At 36.0% G+C, this 21,526-nt stretch overlaps 1 protein-coding gene across 1 annotated transcript in view; it reads left to right on the top strand.

Annotated features, from left to right (window-relative positions):
• The first annotated feature begins 491 nt into the window (after positions 1 to 491).
• The window catches only part of OPRM1 (opioid receptor mu 1), a 58,041-nt gene continuing 37,006 nt past the window's right edge, over positions 492 to 21,526 (top strand). The window contains exons 1-2 of the mRNA XM_088023832.1: positions 492 to 630; positions 725 to 1,167. Of these exons, the coding sequence (XP_087879958.1) occupies positions 875 to 1,167 (293 nt within the window). The 5' untranslated portion in view covers positions 492 to 630; positions 725 to 874. The remainder of the gene's footprint in view (positions 631 to 724; positions 1,168 to 21,526) is intronic.

Raw genomic sequence — 21,526 nt, 5'->3', positions numbered from 1 at the left:
CTGTAAACCAGTTCTTGTGCCTCCAAGATAGAAATCAGATGTAACTAGAACTTCTACTTTAAGAGAAATTAGGGGAATATGGAGTGAAATGAATAGGTTTCCTACACAAAAGTTTGTTTCTCACTTCTTTTTCAGAGAAAGGACCACTTTTGTTTCAGACAGGTTTAAAGGGTGGAAAATTCTCATTTAGCGATGTAAAAAACACGGTTACTTTTGTGTGGACGTGCAGGCAAGGCTGACTAAAGAAAAGGAGTTTGTGTACCCTGTCCTGAATGATTTCAGCAGACTGGAGGGCTGGAAGAACGTTGGGGTGTAAGATTGTCCGGGTTGCACCAGGCCAATGTCTTTCCTTTCATATTATACAGAGAAAACGGCGCTGGGAAAATAGATTGATGTCAGCCCCCTTTCTTATGCTTTACTGCTGCGGAGAACTAACTCTGTCTCCCCCGCCCCTTCCCTTCAACTCCCTTCCCCATTCTGCCCCTCCTTAGATGTGTTTGCACGGATGAGTGCCGAATGGGGAGACAGACCAACTCGTTGGATCGCTTTGCGCAAAATCCACCCCTTCTCTCTCCTCCCTCCCCTCCAGCCTCCGGATCCCGCACAGCCCTCCCTCCCCTTCCCACAGCGGTGTGGGTTGAAGATGTGTCTCTACTACTAAGGCGGAAGGGGGCTACAAGCAGTGGATAATGTCAGATGCCCAGCTCTCCCCTTCTACCTAAAGCTCCTCTCTGGCTGCACCAGGGTTAGTCTCTGTAAGAAATAGCAGGAACTGTGGCAGCGGCGAGAGGAAGCGGCTGAGACGCGTGGAACCTGAAAAAGTCTGGGTGCTCGGGTTTACCTCATAGCGAGGTCCCAGCCAGCCGTCAGCACCATGGACAGCAGCACCGTCCCCACCAACGCCAGCAATTGCACTGATCCCTATACGCACTCTTCAAGTTGCTCCCCAGCACCTAGCCCCGGTTCCTGGGTCAACTTCTCCCACCTAGATGGCAACCTGTCCGACCCATGCGGTCCGAACGGCACCGAGCTGGGCGGGAGCGACAGCTCGTGCCCTCCGACCGGCAGTCCTTCCATGATCACAGCCATCACCATCATGGCCCTCTACTCCATCGTGTGCGTGGTGGGTCTCTTCGGAAACTTCCTGGTCATGTATGTGATTGTCAGGTAAGGAAGGCGCCAGGGCTCCCACCAGAGACTTCAGCAGCTAATAAGGGCATAAAGGGACAACTGACCCCCCAGGAAGTGTTTGGCGGGAGGATGAGAGAAGGGAGGTAAACAAGGGAGAATAAGGGGGCGATGGTGATAGAGTGGTTATTGTGAGTGCAAAAATCCACTTTTCTCTTTTTCCCTCCGCTGTTAAAAAAAGAATGAAAAATTTCAGAAACAGAGAAGTTGCCTTGGTAGAAGATGTAAAGCTCTGGGAGGAAAAAAAAATGCTCTTAGAGTTCACTTACACTGAGCCAAGAGGGCTCCTGGGCACAGAATCCCACAGTCCCTTCCACAGGAACTGTGGAAACAGTAATTTGCGAATAAGGAAGAGGAATTCTAGTTAGATTTCCTGATGAGGGGGTCAATCCCCTTCTCAGTTCTTTTCAGACATGAACCTTCGCAACTTTCCTACCCCTGCTGGTTTCCGCGTACTTTACTGTACCATGCCGCCCCCCCCCCCCCGTTTGCTTGTCACACTTGTCCTTACCCCACCGTTCCTTCCATCCTGAGGCCACACTCAATGAGAAAGTTTTTCTGGGGTCTCTGTACAGTTAATAGTGTTGCTTTGTAGTAACAAATGTGACAGTTGTGTTGCCTAGACCATTTTGCAGTTGGCAGCTGCCAGATCTGCTAGGAGAGTCACAAACTGAATTGGGAATAGATGATGTGGTTCAGGAGAAATGCAGGGCATGACTGTTTTCCAAATCCTCTGAAAGTGGAAGTCAATTAGAAGTGACCAAAAGCAGCATAATTCTGGAGTATAAACCATTATATAGGAAGTTCCAGTGGTTGTTCTGGGAGGAAAAACTGTCTTTATCAGTGAAATTATTTCAAAAGAGTTTGTGGCCCATTTTCTGTTTACCTAGATGTTCCAGATTTATTTGGCAAAGAGTGTGCAAGCTTTCAATATTAACTATGTTAGTGTTGGTATGCATATTCAAGTCCAACATGCTAATAATGGGATACTATATATTCATTTTTGCTAAAGTAGATAAATATTTTAACACTTTAAAATGGTTTCTAATTTGGGATTTTCTTCCTACTCAGGGCTTATGTACGTAGTGAACATGGCATCTTCATACTTAGTTACAATATTTACTTCATCTATTCAGCAAGTACTGCAGGCTTTAATGGAGTTCCTTAATCATTTAACAATCATCTTTCCTATTATGTTTTCATGATCAAGGTTTGTGAGTTGCTTGTAATTGATTATTTCTTGTATGTCTGATTTCCTTAACTAATGATTGTTAAAGGATAAAACTAATTTCTCTAATCTTTTGATGAGGAATAAGATAAGTAGTGTCTCTGAGAAAAGAGCACCATCTATTGAAAAGAAGGCTAACAACAGAAGGGAAAGTGCAGGAAGGAAATCAATGGAAGAATTTATTTTTGAAAACATTTACCATGTATAATCTAATACAAAGACTCATATCAAAGATAAAAACTGAGTCTCACTTACAGTTATAATAAAAATCATAATTAAAGTTCTGCCTTATGAAGAGAAAATATGTTTCTCATTCGTCCTAAGAAAATTCATAGAATCATAAGCTGATAGGGCTAGAAGGGAAACTAGAGCTTACCTACGCCAGATGAGTAAACTGAGGCACAGAAAATATCAATGATTTCTTCAAGGAGAAATAGTTCTTTAGTTCAATAACACTACTATTAGTTCAATATATTATATTAGTTCAATATAATATCTATCTTAGCCAATATAATTTTCTTATTAGAGTGGCAAATCATGATTTAATTCAACTAAAATATTGACAGAGTAGATTCAATTAGCTGTAATAATGTGGAAATAATAAAGTACCCCAAATTTATGTCTGGAATCCTGGAGAATAAAGGATGAAGAGAAATTACCAAAGTGTCTAGAAATCCTGCTGTCTGAAACATAATCCTTTATTCCCTTTTATTGCTTCTCTTGGTATTGTCCTTCCTTATTTTTCTCCCCTCTAGCTTATACTTTTCTATAAAGAGGGAGCCAATAAAGCAGCAACTGGCTGTGAAATAAGATTGGTCTTATTTCAGTGTTTAAGAGATTGCTGGTTGATTGAGTTTGTTTTAAAGTCATTACTTCTGACCTCTTGATGACTTGGAGAAGGATAGTGACATTGCATCTTAGTGAGAACATGATATTATGCTTTATTTCTTTGCACTGAAAGTTCGAACAAAATGCAGTATGATTTGAAAGGTTACCCCAAACATCCATCCATGACAGGTTGGGTGTTTAATTCCATAGTCAGGTAACCCTCTGAGAATATGACTGCAAAACAGAAAAATGGACAGTTTAGTGACCAATGAAGTAATGAAGAAAGCATTTGGGGATTGAAGAAAATATGTTTATTTAGCTTAGAATATTTAAGTGGACTGTCTCCAGGCTGTGGTGTTTTCACTACAAAATGATTGTTCAGAGATATTATTGCCTCTGTTAAAAAGATGACTATAATGCTACATCTATTAAATTATTGAGGTGAAATTCTCACTTCCTGCTATTATTTAAAATTCAACAAATACTTTTGAATGGTCAAGTGCAGTTAATGGTCAAGTTAGTCTTCTATCCAGATTAAGGTGATATTTATTAGAACGTTTTAATACATCAAATGAATTATGAGTCTCAGATGACTATAGCAACCAAACCAACAACAAAAGTAAGTGGTAATACAGATGCCATGATTAATACTTTTCTGCTCTGTGTCTTAACTCCATCATCATTGTACCTTCATCAACAACATTATTAAATAGTATAACTTAAGAAGGATTCTTACCCAGTGCTGTTCTAAGGAACGTAAGGGAGGAAAAGAGACACCATCATATGATCCAAAGATTTAAAATCCAGATGTTAAATGATAAAAATGTTATAACTATTTGCCACATGAAAACTTTTTCAGTTTTAAAGAAAATAATATTTGCAAGATAATAATATTATAAAAATTACCACAGATTCTAAAGAATATGGAGATAAAATATTATAAAATGTAGCAATTATTTAAAATGGGATGATACTTTACTATTGTCAGGAATGTTTTCTAGGGGCACTTGACTGGCTTAGTCCACAGAGCACACAACTCTTAATCTTGGGGTTGTGAGTTCAAGCCCCATGTTAAATGTGGAGATTACTTAAAAATCAAACCTTTAAAAGAAAAAGAATGTGTTTTTTCTTTTAAATTAACCAAAATAGTACACAAAGTTATAGCCACCAGGAATGTTTCACTTCCTGAGAACACTTGACCCAAGTATAGAATTAACCATAAATATAAAAACTGATATTGCCCCAAATTATTTATTTTGTGAGATTTTGTTCCAAATGAATATGGCCTTTGCACACACCATTTAAAAAAGTAGAGGGTTGGAAACCGTTAGATCTTTATGAGCTGTGAAAACCATCCTTCCAATAAATTACCAATGAAGAGTGCCAAATGATACTGCCTTCATTTATCAGATTATTTCTTACTTTGACTAGATGAATTCTCAATGTGACTAGTTATCAGAGCAGAGCATTTAAATATATGCAAGATTTTATTGTCTTTTTCTTTCACTAAAAAGTATTTCTCATTTTAAAACACTTGTTCTATATACTAAATATTTGATTTAGGTTTAAGCTACAAAGTGATCAGTCATGCCTGATTGGAACAGAACTACAAGCTCTTTTACTTCATATATAAGTTGCTGGGAAAATAAGGAATAACAATATTTTATCTAAGGTTATATATATTGTGTATATATATATATATATATACACATCTATTTACAAATACATATATACATATGAATTAATTTCAATGCATATGTCCCTGAATATGATCACTAGTAATTTTTATAAAATAAAAAAGAAAGTTGTTTATTTAGAAAGCTCATATACAAATAAAGCTCACTTTCTTTTTTTAAAACTATAAAATATCCTTGTTAGAAGACGGATTTAAAGGGAAAAAAACCCTGCTAAATAAAATTTGTCTTTGACATAATGGTTTACATGAAAACCTAAGAATTTAATTGTATTCCTTTCACTTCACAATGGAGAGCTTCTAGTATCATCTATTACAATTTCAACTTTAACTGCTATGTCCCATACAGGTGCTAATTCTGTCAGAACAGTCTTCTTCAGTGTGCCCCAGAAAATAAAAGTTGCTTTTCATTTCCTTAATTGTAAGCTGTGTCTGTCATTCGCATAGTGTTATCACTGAGTTTCTTTTCCTTCTCTCCTTTCTTTCTTGAAAGAATGAGCTATCTTATATTTTATGAAATATTTCCAACATAAAGGAATGTATAGAGAGTAATAGAAGATTCTTCACCTTTAAAAATTATATATAATTATACAGCACCTGTGTGGCTCAGCCTTTAAGCATCTGCCTTCCACTCAGGTCATAATCCCAGCGTACTGGGATCAAGCCCTGTATCAGGCTCCCTGCTACGTGGGAAGCCTGCTTCTCCCTCTCCCACTCCCCCTGCTTGTGTTCCCTCTCTCGCTGTGTCTCTCTCTGTCATAAATAAATAAAATCTTTTAAAAAAATAAAAAATAAATATAAAAATTATATATAATTATAATTATATATACTTCTAGTAATATAAATTATATATTATACATAATAATATCCATTATTTATATCATTATATAATATATAATTCATAATTATATGTTATATAATACATAATTATATATATACAAAATAATGTGTAATTTATAAATTATATTACATATATAAAATATATATATATAAGAAGTTTCCTCTCATCTCCTATTATACTGTCTCCCCAGAGACTATTACTATTATAAATTTGGTGGTTATTATTCATGCATATTTTTTAAAATTTATTTCTGATGTGTGTTTCCACAAACAAAATATAATCTTTTAAACATGTTCTTTGAATTTTACATATTAAACATTTATATTTTACATTAATGTTAATTTAGACATAATTTCATTATTTTCCCAGAGTTGTTCTAGTTCCAGCAGATCAATGATAGAAACAAGATGTCAAAGAACTAGCCCTCCTTAATACTTTTAACTTATCTCTAAATCTGTGTTAAAATTTATTGTAAAGATTTTGGGAAAATTTTCTGGCAACTACTACAGTAAGTAAATCTGTCATAAATAAAACCTAGGTATAATTTCTCTACTTCTAAGAAGGAAATAAAAATAATTGGTTTCTGACTACTTCAAAATGGCATTCAAGTGATAAATGCTAACAATACTTACTTCAGGATTTTGAATATCTTAGAGAACTTTTTGTACATAAAATTTAAAAATGTTACTTCTAGTATTCTACTTTAGGTATTAATTGAAATAAAATTATTTTGGTCAGCAGGAACAGATAAACTGGTTTCCATAAATAATGTAAAACAATGTGACATTTTAAAATATATTAATGATAAATACCAAGACTAAATGTTGTGTGAAATTTTAAAATATGAGAATTTCATATCTTTAACCTTCATAAAATTTAATGTATATGAACTAAAATAAAGATTTATGACAGTAGTCTCCAAATTTGTTTATAGACATAGACACTTACTTCAAGAACTCTTAAGCCAATATATGAAAGAGATCAAATGAGCTATTCAGGATTAATCACATGCTGGGGCCAGAGAGTACGGCTCAACTGCCATCCCCATCCTACCCTCCATTGCTATCCCCAAGGCACTTTCATGGAATTTCTAGAGTTCCCTCAGGCAATATTGTAAAACAATGGTTTTCATATTGTTTCAGACCTTTGTTGTACCCCACCTCTCATCCTGCAGCTCATCTTTTACTTCAGTGATTGGTATGACAGTCAGTTTTGCCCGGATACAATTTGCTAACTCTCCACCCTATCTATATTTACATCCCTTGCCTATGGCCCTGGAAGTTCTCTGATTCCACCACCCTCCACAGAAACCATCCTGGTACTAACAAATCAGAAAGAATGAGGAAATTGCTGCCCCATGAGACAACTGTTGACTGAGGAAATGAGAGACTGTGCACAAATGGTCCCCTAAGCTTCCTTCTACACTTAGGTACATGGTTCTAAGGAGCAGACCACAAGGCACATTAGAAGTTGTGGTCCACTTTGTGTGCATTTCAAGAACATTCTTTTCCTTCTTTCTTTCCTTCATTCTTTTCATTCTTTCCTTCTTTTCCTTCTTCCTTTCTACTCCCCCACCTCTGTTCCCACTTCTATTCCCTACAATTGCTTTCCAAAATGATTCACCTTCACACCAATTCTTGTTATTTTATAATTGGCTACAACGTGTTGGCACAGTAAAATCTGACTAATAAACAGAGCTTTACATATTCATAGAGTATAGGTTTTCCTTAATAATTAAAATTCTTAAGAAAAATTTGAATAAGTAACCCAAATTAGAACAATGAAGAGTTCATGAGCGAAGCTTTTCCTTTTATTTGTTTTCCTACCTCAAGATTCAGGAAAGTCTTTTTTAGTACATTTTTGCTTTGTCGACATGGCGTAGACAAGTCATGTGTAGTGTTCAGTTACTTCTTGAGTTCAAGGTGATGGTGGCAGTAGGCTCTCTGATATGTAAAAGAAATAAAGCCTCCTGTGCCTTCTAACAAATTATCTAGACAAAAACTACCACCCCCTTCTCCACTGATTCCAAGTTGTATAATAACTATAAGAGTTCTTATAATAACTAAGCTCAAGAAAATTTCAGGGTCCTCAAAGTGAGCTGAAACAACAGCTACAAGAAATGTCATGTACAAGAAACATCATATAATGAATTTGTTCTAGCACTTCCTTTCCCTTAGCCATCTGTTCTTGCTTCAGGCCACTTTATTCCTTTCCCAACAAATTCTTCAGGCTGAGGGTCCTTGAACAAAGATAGACATTTAGAATGGAAAGGTCACATGGAAAAAAAGTTTTGCTTTAGCTCAGAACCCCAAGTGTCAATTGTGGCTCAACTTCAAATTGTTCTGTGCCTCATTCTCCTCATTTGTAAAAAGTGAGAATTAAACTAAAACTCTTGGAGTCCCTTCTAGTACTAAGAATTCCTACAGCAACTTCAAGGACTTGTTTCTCCATAATTTTTGTATCTATACTATCCAGAGAAAAAAGTAATGATCTGCCAATTTAAATAACTTCGGTTTCAATTCCATCTCACCCCCTTGGATTCTAAACAAGCTCAAATGGGTTCTGTCAGAGAGACAAAATGCCAAGTTTTGTGGTGGTCAATTAATGCAATGAACCAAACCAAAAGCAACAGTCAAGCTTTATTCACTTACTGTGAGTGTGTAGGCAAGACATGAAAAAGGAAAACGGTGTCAGCTCCCCAGTGTTCCATTTTTTCCCACAGAAGAGCACCAGGTTACATGTATGAGTATAGATGTGGCAGAGGGGAAAAGAAAGTCATCATGTTGCTGTGCAGGGAGCCCCAAACAAACATGTTTTAAGGACCTGAGGGCTAGGGGGAGGGAGAGGTGAAGGATAGGAATGGGAAAGTATGGAGTCAGAGAGGAGAGGAGTTTCTTCAAGAACTCCTGATATGGAGGTCTCAGCAGAGACACCTCGAAATAGCCTTGTCAAGGGCTCCTCAACAAGGAGGCTTCAAATGGAAGCTGTTGGACTAGCAATGCATATATATCTAAGAGCATGGTTGTTGAGGTGAAGGAGGGCCATGAGTCCTTGATCACAACTCCCTCCAGATTATGTACTAGTCTGTTGTGAGGAGGGCAGCTTCTCACAACATGAAGCCTGCCAGATAAGCCTTTGTAATTTCCTATGGTTGGGCCTTAAAGATCACACATAGGATTTTGCCTGAACTCAGACCTCTCAGATTCAGCTTAAACCCTGACACCTCTCTCCTCTCCACTCCTCTCCTCCCCTCTGTCTTTCTCTGTCTCCCCCTCTAACTCCCTCTCTCTCCCTTCCCACTCCCTCTTTCTCATTCTCTTTTTAATTCATGTAAAGATTGCTTTAATATTCACTTTCAGAAATTAATTATATTCTAGATGTTGCATTATCAAGTAGGGTGGATAGGGCTCTCACACATGATGGAATCCTGGATGGGTTTCAGTGAGAGATATTATTCTGTTCTGAATATAAGTTTCTGCCCAGGCAAGAATATTGTCAAGTACAGTTGTATTTTTTTTAACTCAATCATGTGTTATCCTGTTAGTTACATATAAGTAGATGTCCTAAAGTGATTCAAATGGTAATCATTCATACTAAAAATTATTCTTTATAATTTAAATTAATGACCAATAAGTTAAACCAAGGGCACCTAGGTGGCCCAAAGGGATAAATGTCCAACTCTTGGTTTGGGATCAGGTCGTGATCTCAGGGTCATGGGATCCAGCCCCACATCAGACTCCAGATTAAGCATGAAGTCCGCTTGAAATTCTGTCTCCCTCTCCCTCTGCCCCTCCCACTGGTATGCTCTCTCTCTCTCTCTCTCTCTCTCTCTCAAATAAATAAATAAATAAATCTTTTAAAAAATAAAAAATAAATAAATTAAACCAACCTGACACATTCACTGTCTCCAAATACACTACATATTAATTTCTTCTATAGTTTTTTCTTTACTTTTTCTATTCTCCCCTTATCGTCTACTTTTTCTAATAAGATCCTTCTTATTCTTCAAGTCTCAACTTAAAGCCCCTCTTTGCAGCCTCCCCCACAGTACTTCTACAACCAAGTTCCCTGCAGCTTAACCCATGATAAAGGATCTGATTGTGAAAAATCTGGGCATTTTCTCATGCTTTTACAAAATGTCACTTCATAATCCTTGAAGAATTGATGTACAACTATCTGTCTGTAGTAGCTAAGAAATTAAACCATCTCAAGGTTGAACAACAGAACCATGGGTCTTTGAAATATTTTGCAATTCAAAGTTTTCAGCATTTCAAATTCACCTCAAATTATTCAGATGTAAATTCTCATTCAGACAATTCTCTCAATTCACTGCTTTGTTCATGGGCATTTAGCTTTTATAACTTGAGTCATGAAAACTCATCTGTACCAGTGGATTAATATCAACAAATCATAAATTCACACACACATGCACACAAGTAAATAAATAAGTAAATTCACATACAGATAGATAAACAGATAGATGTTAGATGTGTAAGTCCAAAAATTTTAAATAGGAAACAGATTGAACTCTTCTGATTGAAATACAGAAAGTAAAATTTTAAAGAGTAAAAAGAATAAAAAGTTAATACAGTCAATTCTCATTATTCATGGTGGTTATGTTCTATGAAGTCATTGTGATTAGTAAATTAGAGAAGATGGAAGCTTTGCTTCTAGGGGAGTTGCAGGGTTAGGTTCCTATGAGCCTCTAGTTTCATTTGCATCAACTAATCAAAACATAACTTTCTGTTATTTGTGGTTCTGTTTAAAGGCATCTATTTACTGTATATTGTTGATTCATTAACATTGAATGTATGATCTACAGTATTATAACTAATGCCTTCATGAAGCTCATCTAAGATACCTACGTTCTCCATTAGACACATCACTACCATCTTGTACTTAGAAACCCCTGACAGCACTCCAGCACTCTGTTTGAGGTCCATTTTAAACACTGAGATCACCAACAAAAAACACAAAAATGCTATAAATGATTGACTTATTTCACTTAGCATAATACCCTCTAGTTCCATCCATGTCATTGAGGGTATGTGCTGTGGTGAGTGAGTGCTGGGTGTTGTGTAAGACTGATGAATCGCAGACCTGTACCTCTGAAACAAATAATACATTATATGTTTAAAAAAAAAGAAGAAGAAGAAGATAGTAGGAAGGGAAAAATGAAGGGGGAAATCAGAGGGGGAGACGAACCATGAGAGACTATGGACTCTGAGAAACAAACTGAGGGTTCTGGGGGGAGGGGGATGGGTTAGCCTGGTGATGCGTATTAAAGAGGGCATGTATCAAATGAAGCACTGGATGTTATATGCAAACAATGAATCATGGAACACTACATCAAAAACTAATGATGTAATGTATGGTGATTAACACAACATAACAAAATAAAATTTTAAAAAATAAAATTAATTAGTTAAAATTTAAAATTTAAAAAATGCTATAAATGTGTCACTAAATAAGAGGGTTCCTCTTTCTCCACATCCTTGCCAACATCTGTCATTTCCTGACTTGTTAATTCTGACTGGTGTGAGGTGGTATCTCATTGTGGTTTCGATTTGGATTTCCCTGATGCCTAGTGATGTTGAGCATTTTTTCATGTGTCTGTTGGTCATTTGTATGTCTTTTTTGGAGAAATGTTTGTTTATGTCTTCTGCCCATTTCTTGACTGGATTATTTGTTCTTTGGGTGTTGAGTTTGATAAGTTCTTTATAGATTGTGGATACTAGCCCTTTATCTGATAAGACATTCGCAAATATCTTCTCCCATTCAGTAGGTTGTCTTTTGGTTTTGTGAACTGTTTCCTTTTCTGTGCAAAAGCTTTTTAACTTACTGAAGTCCAAATAGTTCATTTTTGTCTTTGTTTCCCTTGCCTTTGAAGACATGTCACACTGCTAGTGGGAATGCATGCTGGTAGAGCCACTCTGGAAAATGATATGGAGGTTCCTCAAAAAATTGAAGATAGAGCTACCCTACAACTCAGCAATTGCACTACTAGGTATTTACCCAAAGGATAAAAACATAATGATCTGAAGGGGCACCTCCACCCCAATGTTTATAGCAGCAATGTCCACAATAGCCAAACTATGGAAAGAGCCCAAATGTCCATCAACAGATGAATGGATAAAGAAGGTGTGGTATATATACAATGGAATATTACTCAGCCATCAAAAAAGATGAAATCTTACCATTTGCAATGACATGGATGGAACTGGAGGGTATTATGTTAAGTGAAATAAGTCAATCAGAGAAAGACAATTATCACATGATTTCACTCATACGTGGAATTTAAGAAACAAAACAGGATCATAGGGAAGGGAGGGAAAAATAAAATAAGAAAATCAGAGAGGGAGACAAACCATGAGACTCTTAATTATAGGAAACAAACTGAGGGTTTCTGGAGGGGAGGTGGGAGTGGGATGGGGTAACTGGGCGATGGGCATTAAGGAGGACACATGATGTAATGAGCACTGGGTGTTATATGCAACTGATGAATCACTAAACTCTACCTCTGAAACTAATAATATACTATATGTTAATTAATTCAATTTAAATTTTAAAAAATAATAAAAAAAATGTGTCACTGAGAGCTGAAATGGGAAGGCAGAGTGTTGCTTTGATCTCGGCTGAGAACTTGGGCATCAGAGCAATTCAAATTTTTCATCACTCTATATATATCTGCAAATGACCACAAAAGCCCATAAGTAAATATTTTTAGGTTAAAATAAATTTTACCATGTAAGGTTGTTTGTAAATACAAAATCCATTAATAATGAGGATTGAGTGCATATGCAAATGTTTTCCAATGAAATATTTTAAAAACGCAGCCGAAGAAAAAAATCAGTATGTTCCGTATTAAATATAATGACAATTTCATGACATGAAGACAAGTTTTATGTTTTTTTTATCATTGATCATAATTAAAGGGAATAGCTTGAAAACAAAATGGATTCCCATATGAATCAATCATCAGTCTGTCACTAGGTACTAGGTTGGCACACAAATTTTAAAACATACATGATGCACAATGGTCCCATTTTCTCCGTAACCATGCCAGCATTTGTTATTTCTTTATTTTTTGATAATGGTCATTCTAACAGGTATGACGTGGTATTTCATTGTGCTTTTAATTTGCATTTCCCTAATGACTAATAATGTTGAATATTTTCCCATGTACCTGTTGGCCCTTTTGTATATCTTCTTTGGATAAATGTCTATTCGGGTCCTTTGCCCATATTTTAATCAGGTTATTTGTTTTCTTGTTATTGAGTTATATGAGTTCTCTATATACTTGGCTATTAACCTTTTATCAGATATATGGCTTGCAAATACTTTTTCCCATTCCATAGGTCATCTTTTCACTTTGTTTATGGTTTAATTTTTTTGTGCAGAAGTTTTTTATTTTGATGTAGTCCCATGTGTTTATTTTTTATTTTGTTGCCTGTGTTTTTTGTGTCATATCCAAAAGATCATTACCAAGACCTATGTCAAGGAAACTTGTTCCTAAGTTGTCTTCTAGGAGTTTCATGGTTTCAGGTCTTACGTACAAGTCTTGAGTCTATTTTGAGTTAATTTTTGTGAGTGGTGTAAGATATGGGTCCACTTTCATTCTTTTACATGTGAATATCCAATTTTCCAGCAACACTTAATTGGAGACACTGTCTTTTCTTCTTTGAGTATTCCTGGCTCCTCTGTCAAATGTTAGTTGACCATATACACTTGGGTTTGTTTCTGGGCTCTTGATTCTGTTAAATTGGTCTATTTGTCTGCTTTTATGCCAGTCCCATACTGTTTTTGAAGATGACAGCTTTATAATATAGCTTGAAATCAGGAAATGTTGTATCTCCTATTTTATTCTTCTTTCTCAAGATTTCTTTGGCTATTCATGGTCTTTTGTGGTTTCATACAAATTTTAGAAGTGTTTTTTCTACTTCTGTAAAAATGCCACTGGGATCTTGATAGGGATTGCATTGAATTATAGATGGCTTTGGTAGTATTGACATTTTAACAATATTAATTCTTCCAATACATGAACATGGGATACCTTTCCATTTATTTGTGTCCTCTTTGATTTCTTTCATCAATATCTTATAGTTTTCAGAGTAGAGAGATCTTTTTTTGTCCTTATCTTTATAATTTCTTTATTTTATTATGTTATGTTAATCATCATACATTCTATCATTAGTTTTTGATGTAGTGTTCCATGATTCATTGTTTGCGTATAACACCCAGTGCTCCATTCAATACGTGCCCTCTTTAATACCCATCACCAGGCTAACCCATCCCCAGCCCTCTCCCCTCTAGAACCATCAGTTTGTTTCTCAGAGTCCATAGTCTTAGAGTAGAGAGATCTTTTATCTCCTTAGTAAAATTTATTCCTATTTTATTGTTTTGATGCAATCTTATATAATTGTTTTCTTAATTTCTCTTTCTGGTAGTTTGTTATTAATGTATAGAAGTGCAGCAGATTTCTGTATATTGATTTTGTATCATGCAGCTTTATTGAATTCATTTATTAATTCTAACAGTTTTTTTGGTAAAACTTTTAGGATTTTATATATATATATATATATATATATATATATAGTATCATGTCATCTGCAAAGAGTGACAGTTTTACTTCTTCCTTTCCAATTTGTTTTATTTTTTCTTTTTTGTTGCCTAGTTGCTGTGGCTAGGACTTCTAATACTATGTTGAATAAAATGACAAGAATGGGCACCCTTTTCTTAATCTTTATCTTAGAGGAAACCTTTCATTTTTTCACTGTTGTGTATTACATTAGCTTTGGGCTTCTCATATCTGACCTTTATTATATATATTGAGGCACATTCCCTCTATATTCACTTTGTTGAGGGTTTTTATCATAAATCGGTGTTGAATTTTGTCAAATGTTTTTTCTGCATCTATTGAAGTGATCACATGATTTTTATCCTTCATTTTATTAATGTGATGTATGTATCACATTGATTATTTGCAGATGTTGAACCATTTCTGCATTCCAAAAATAAATCCCACTTGATCATTGTACATAATCCTTTTAAAATGTTGTTGAATTTGGTTTGCTAATATTTTGTTGAGGGTTTTTGCATATGTTCATCAGGAATATTGGCCTGTAATTTTCTTTTTCTATGATTTCTTTGTCTGGTTTTGGTATCAGGGTAATGCTGGCCTCATAAAATAAGTTTGGAAGCATTCTCTTCAGTTTTTTTGGAAAAGAAGGATAGCTATTAAATATTCTTTGAATGTTTGGTAAAATTCATCAGTGAAGACTTTTGGTCCTGGACTTTTGTTTGTTGGGAGGTTTTGATTAATGATTTGATATCCTTCCTCGTAATCATTCTGCTCAAATTTTCTATTTCATAATTAGTCAGTTTTGGTAGGTTGTATGTTTATAGGAATTTAAAAATTCCTTCTAGTTTGTCCAATTTGTTGGCTAAAATTGTTCAGAGTCATCTTTTATGATCTTCTGTGTTTCTGTGGTAGGAGTTGTAACTTCTCTTTTTCTTTTCTAATTCTATCCATTTATCTAACTACTGTTTATCTTTTCTTAGTGAATCCAGCTAAATGTTTGTAAATTTTGTCTATTTTTTCAAAGAACCAGCTCTTACCTTCATTGACCTTTACTATTGTCTTTTTAGTCTCAATTTCATTTATTTCCATGTTATCTCTGCTCTTTCCTTCCTTCCACTACTTTTGGGCTTTGTTTATTCTTTTTCTTTCTAGTTCCTTTAGGTGTAAGGTTAAATTGTTTATTTGAGTTTTTCTTGTTTCTTGAGATAGGATCATACCACTATAAACTTCCTTTTCAAAATTGCTTTTGCTTCATCCCCTAGATTTTGGACTGTTGTATTTCTATTTTCATTTGTCTCCAGGTATTTTTTTCTCCTTTGATTTCTTTGCTGGCCCATTGGTTGTTCAGTAGCATGTTATTTAATATCCACATATTTTATTTTTCCAGTTTTCTTCCTGTAAATGATTTCTAGTTTCATACCATTGTGGTCAGAAAAGATACTTGATAATGATTTCAATCATTTTAAATGTATTGAGACTTGTTTTATTGCTTAACATATGATCTATCTTCAGGAATGTTTCATCTGCACTAGAATTCTGCTGCTTTTGAATGGAATGTTCTGTATGTATTTATTAAATCCATCTAGTCTAATGTGTCTTTTAAAGCTAATGTTTTCTTACTGATTTCTGTCTGAATGATCTATGCATTGATGTAAGTGGAGTAAGGTCACTTAGTATTATTGTATTGCTGCCATGTTCTCCCTTTTGTCTGTTAATATTTGCTTTATATATTTAGGTGCTCCTATGTTGAGTGCATAAATATTTACAACTGTTGTCTCCTCTTGTTGGATTGACTTCTTTATCATTATGTAATGCCCTTCTTTGTCTTTTACTACAGTCTTTCTTAAAAGTCTATTTTGCCTGGTTTAAGTATAGCTACACCAACTTTCTTTTTGCTCCCATTTGCATGGATCATCTTTTTCCATCCCTTCACTTTCAGTCTCAGTGTGTCCTTTGATCTGGAGTCTTTTATAGGCAACATAAAGATGAGTCTTGTTTTCCTTATCCATTCAGCCACTCTATGTCTTTTGATTGGAAAATTTACTCTACTTACTTCTAAAATAATTATTGATAAGCATGTGCTTTTGCCATTTAATTGATTGTTTTCTGGTTGTTTTGTAACTCCTCTCTGTTTCCTCTTCACTTGTTTGCTTCCTTTGTGATTTGGTGAGTTTCTCTAATGTTATGTTTATATTTCTTTATCACTTTTTTTGTGTATCTACTATAGATTTTTGCTTTGTAGTTCACATATTCCATCCTATATATTTAACAGTTTATTTCAGGTTAATAGCATCTTAAGTCTGAGCATAGTCTAAAAATTTTATATTTTACTCTCCCCAACCCACAATGTGTTCTGTTTTTGATACCATATTTTTCAACTTTTATTTTGTGTATCTCTTAACTAATTATTATAGTAATAGTTAATTTTACTACTTTTTTTTCTATTAACCTTCATGTTAGCTTTGTAAGTGGATAATCTACTACCTTTACTATATATTTGCATTTACCAGTGAGATTTTTACTTTCATATGTTTTCTTGTTACTAATTAGTGCATTTTCTTTTCAGCTTAAAGAAATATCTTTGACATTTCTTATAAAGTCAGTTTAGTGTTGATAAACTCCTTTAGTTTTTGTTTGTCTGGAAAACTCTTTATCTTTCCTTCAGTTCTGAATGATAACCTTGCTGGGTAGAATATTCTTGGTTGGAAGCTTTTTCTGGTCAGCACTTTAAATATATCATGCCACTCTCTCCTGGCCTGCAAGGTTTCTACTGAAAACTTAACTGATAGTCTTATGGGGGTTCCCTTGTATGTAACAAGTTGTTTTTCTCTTGATGCTGTTATACCCCTTAATTTTTAACATTTGACTTTCTAATTATAATGTGTCTTAGTGTGATTTCTTTAGGTTCATCCTATTTGGAACTCTTTTGCTTCCTGGATCTCGATGTCTATTTCCTTCACCAGGGAAATTTTCAGCCATTATTTCTTTAAAAATATTTTCTACCTCTTTTTCTCTCTTCTCAATCTGGGACCTCTGTTTGCAGATATTATTTCTCTTGATATTGTCCCATGGATCCTTTAAACTATATTCACTTTGTTTAATTCTGTTTTCCTTTTTTTTAAAAGATTTTATTTATTTACGTATTTATTTATTTATTTATTTATTTATTTGACACAGAGAGAGAGAGAGAGAGACAGCAAGAGAGGGAACACAAGCAGGGAGAGTAGGAGATGGAGAAGCAGGCTTCCCGCTGAGCAGGGAGCCCCACACAGGGCTCAATCCCAGGACCCTGGGATCACGATCCAAGCTGAAGGCAGACGCTTAATGACTGAGCCACCCAGCTGCCCCTAATTTGGTTTTCTTTTGTTCCTCTAATTGGATGATTTCCACTATCTCATCTTCCAGATTTCTGATCCATTCTTCTTTTTCATCTAGTCTTCTGTTTCACTGCTCCAGTTTATTTTTCAGTTCAGCGATTGTATTCTTCAGTTCTATGACTTTTGTTTGGTACCTTGTTATGTTTTCTCTTTGTGGAAGTTCTCATTTGTTCATCCATTCTTCTCCTGAGTTCAGTGAACATTTTTATGACCATTACTTTGAACTCTTTATCAGGTAGATAACCTAGCTTTATTTCATTAAAGTATTTTTCTGAGGTTTTGTCTTATTGTTTCATTTGGAACATATTCTTCTGTGTCCTCATTTTGCTTAATTCTCTGTTTCTATTTATTAGACGAATAAATGCTGCCTTCCAGTCTTGAAAGAGTGGCCTTGTATAGAAGATGAACCTTATCATTCAAACTTGCCCTAGGTTTTTGGTTGTTTCTCAGACCTCTTTGATTATCTAAGTAGCCTGATTTGTTTTTGATGGGTCCCAATTGTGACAGTGTACCAAGATCTGTCAGTGTTCCAAAAAGATGGATCTCAGATAGTGACTAGTTTTAGGCTAATTGCAAGCCAGGTCATCAGACAGCAGCTTTTAAGATATAGATAGAGGATAGATAGATAGATAGATTATATATATAGAAATTATATATGTAGAATATATATATATTATAGAATTATATATATTCTATATATATATATATATAATCAGAGAGAGAGAGAGAATGATACAGATAGAGATAGAGATATAGGTATATATACATTCTTTTGAGTCTGTGATCATAAATCTGTTGATTTCTAGACCAGGAGATCTGGAGCTGTCCCCTCAGCAACATTTGCAAAAAAAAAAAAAAAATGTGGCTTTAGTCATGTGGATAAGCTCCTTTCTGGGATGCATCCGTGATCTGTGGCAAGGCCAAGGGAGCACTCTAATATGGTATCTCCCTGCCCACACTCCCTGGGAACACCTCTGTAGCATCCAGATGTGTGGCAAATCTGAAGCCTACTCCTCAGGACAAAAATAAATAAATAAATAGACATTTTTCTTATGAATACCAAGGATATGTGTCCGTCTGCTGTTTATGCATTACTCTAGAGATGGTTACCTGCTAAGGACTGTCTCTCTGATTATTTTAGACCCATGAGGCACAGAAGCACAATCCTCACTGGCTACAGAGCCAGGCACTCAAGGGGCATGCACTATGTGGGCTGTGCAATACCCATCATCTATGGTGAGGCAGGCTGTTGTTGTGACACATGGGGACTGGGGCAGGGCAGCCCATGGCCGAGGTGCAATGTGAGGTACTTGACTGTGGTGCATGAGGGCAAGGCACCCAACAACTATGGCTGTAGTGTGAGGGGATGGGGCACTCCCACTGGAGTTAACAGGCCAGAAGGTGGGTGTGATAAATGGTACCCACCAGCCCCAGCACAAATAAGGCAGAAGGTGAATGCAAAAATGGCACCTGCCAGCACCTCATCCCCAGAGAAATCTCAGCAGGTTCTTGCCTATTTGAAAGTTGCTTTAAAGTTAACAGATGAGGTTTTCAAATTGCTTTTGTACTGGGTCCCCATGTGAGCGAGTCTGTGCTGAGCCCTTTTAGTGTGCATTTTCTACCCTTTACCCTATGGTTCTCCATAAACCCTGTTTATTTTTAAGGCCAAACTCTTAGGGGGCTAATAAGTCTGGTGCAGTTCCCAAGGGTAGAGGGGCCTGATATGGGACAAAAACCCCTCACTCCTGAGGGAAAAGCTCTGTACTATGAAATCCCTACTTAGGGCACCTGAGTGGCTCAGTCACTTAAGTGTGTCTGCCTTCAGCTCAGGTCATGATCCCAGGGTCCTGGGATCGAGCCCCACATTGAGTTTCCTGCTCAGCAGGGAGCCAGCTTCTCCCTCTGCCTGCCACTCCCCCTGCTTGTGTGCTCACACTCTCTCATTCAGTCAAAATAAATAAAATCTTTAAAAAAAAAAAAAAAAAGAAAAGAAAAAAGAGAAATCCCTCCTGACTATGGGTCACCACATGTGGTGTGGGGTTTCTTGCAAGACCATGTCTCTGTTTCTCTTACCCACCTTGATGTGGCCTTCTTATCTTTTGTTGTGGAGGCACTGTTTGGCTAGCTTACAGGTCCTTTTCAAAAGGAATTGCTCCATATATAGCTGTGGGTTTGTTGTGTTTGTGGGAGGAGGTGAGCTCAAGATCCTCTTATATCACTATCTTGAGCCTTTCTCCCCCCAGACAATTGGCAATATTCATTACCACCCTTAGCCAGTGATTAGGGAATGAGTGCTTAGAAAAGGGCATTGCTGAAAATTTTCCCTCAATTGGATATGCTTTATGGTTATCTTAAATCAGTACAATTTTCTAGGCTTTCTCACAGTATTTTCATCTACAACTATTTGAAGCTTTCAGGAAAAACTGAAACTGTCATCTGCAAATTCATATTAACTTCTTAACAAATACAAAATCTGCCCTCAAAGACACCTCTACCTGCATACCAGCCACTTTGCACCCACCTCCAGGCACCCAGATGGTGACTGGCAGCTTCATTTCACTCAACCTCTCATTATGCCCTTCCAAGCACAAAAGCTCATTACTTGGATTTCTTTTTTCTTTCTAATTTATGTAACTTGCTCATTTAAAAAAAAAAATTGTTTTCTGCAGTTCTCAAAGTTTGCTTTGAAAAATGTTATCCCTTGTGTTTTCATATTCAGACTGGCTAGCTGGATAAAAAGGAACATCAGTTAGGCCAAAGCATTCTATGGTGTTTGTAATCCCGTGGTTTCTTATCCATGGTTTTTCTCATTGATTTTCTACAAATTCACTGAAATCTCTTTTCTGCCTGGCTCCGCATCTTTAATTCAGTCCCAATCTGTCTCCAAATGACTGTTACTTTGAAGAGTTGTGCTCAGAGAAAATTTTCTGACATGTACAGGAATTCTTTGGATTAACCAGATAGCCCCTGGGTACAAGTTTGCAAGGGGAACAAAGTTGAGGAGAGATTTAACTGGGTGATATACAGTCCAGCTAAAAAATTCTATAGTTCCCAGAATCACTTACGTGAGAATTAGATCTATATTCTATCAAGGAACCCATACAGGTTAAAATAAATAATAAAAATTGAGTTTCCTTCCAATTAACTCTTGGAACATCAGAACTATTGAATAAATCCTTGCAGTATGCTTAGACACATAGAAGACCTCCCAGATCTTCCATTCCAGTGGTGCTCAATCTTGGTTTGCACATCAGAATCACCTGGGAAGCCTTAAAAAAATGGAAGCCCACCTCCAGCTAAGGTTAAGCTTAATTAAATCAAAATCTTTAGGGGGAGTTTTTGGAAATAGGCAGGAAGGCCTTTTAATGTTCAGCCAAGATTAAGAGGCACAGATCTGGTCCAACCTATTCATTTTATGGATGAGAAAACGGAATCTTATTTGTCAAGGAGGTTTAAGAGGTTTATACATATGTCTTACTTCTCTGAACTTTAAGAAGCTGTTTATAGAGTAAGTAGTAAATTAAATTACTTCTCAGAAAAGCTAAAGCTCAGGGTGTTTCCAAAATTTACCTAAAATTGACCAATTGGCTCTTTTCAGAATAGGCATTGTGGAGTGGACAGAGTGCTGAACCTGAAATGAGAAGAACCGTGTTTGAATCTCTGCCCCTTGCTAGTTAACAGTCACTCAACCTCTCTAAATCTCATTTGTTAACCTTTACTAAAAAATAATAACCATATTCAATCTCACATGGATTTTAGGTCTAAATTAGACAAGATATATGGAAGTGTG

The sequence above is a fragment of the Eumetopias jubatus genome, unplaced genomic scaffold, assembly GCF_037043125.1.
Source record: "Eumetopias jubatus isolate StellerSeaLion01/CBP00866 unplaced genomic scaffold, mEumJub1_p1.0 scaffold_6, whole genome shotgun sequence".
Taxonomy (NCBI): Eukaryota; Metazoa; Chordata; class Mammalia; order Carnivora; family Otariidae; genus Eumetopias; species Eumetopias jubatus.
Note: the sequence above shows the minus strand (reverse complement) of the source record. Positions and strands in the feature narration are given on the sequence as shown.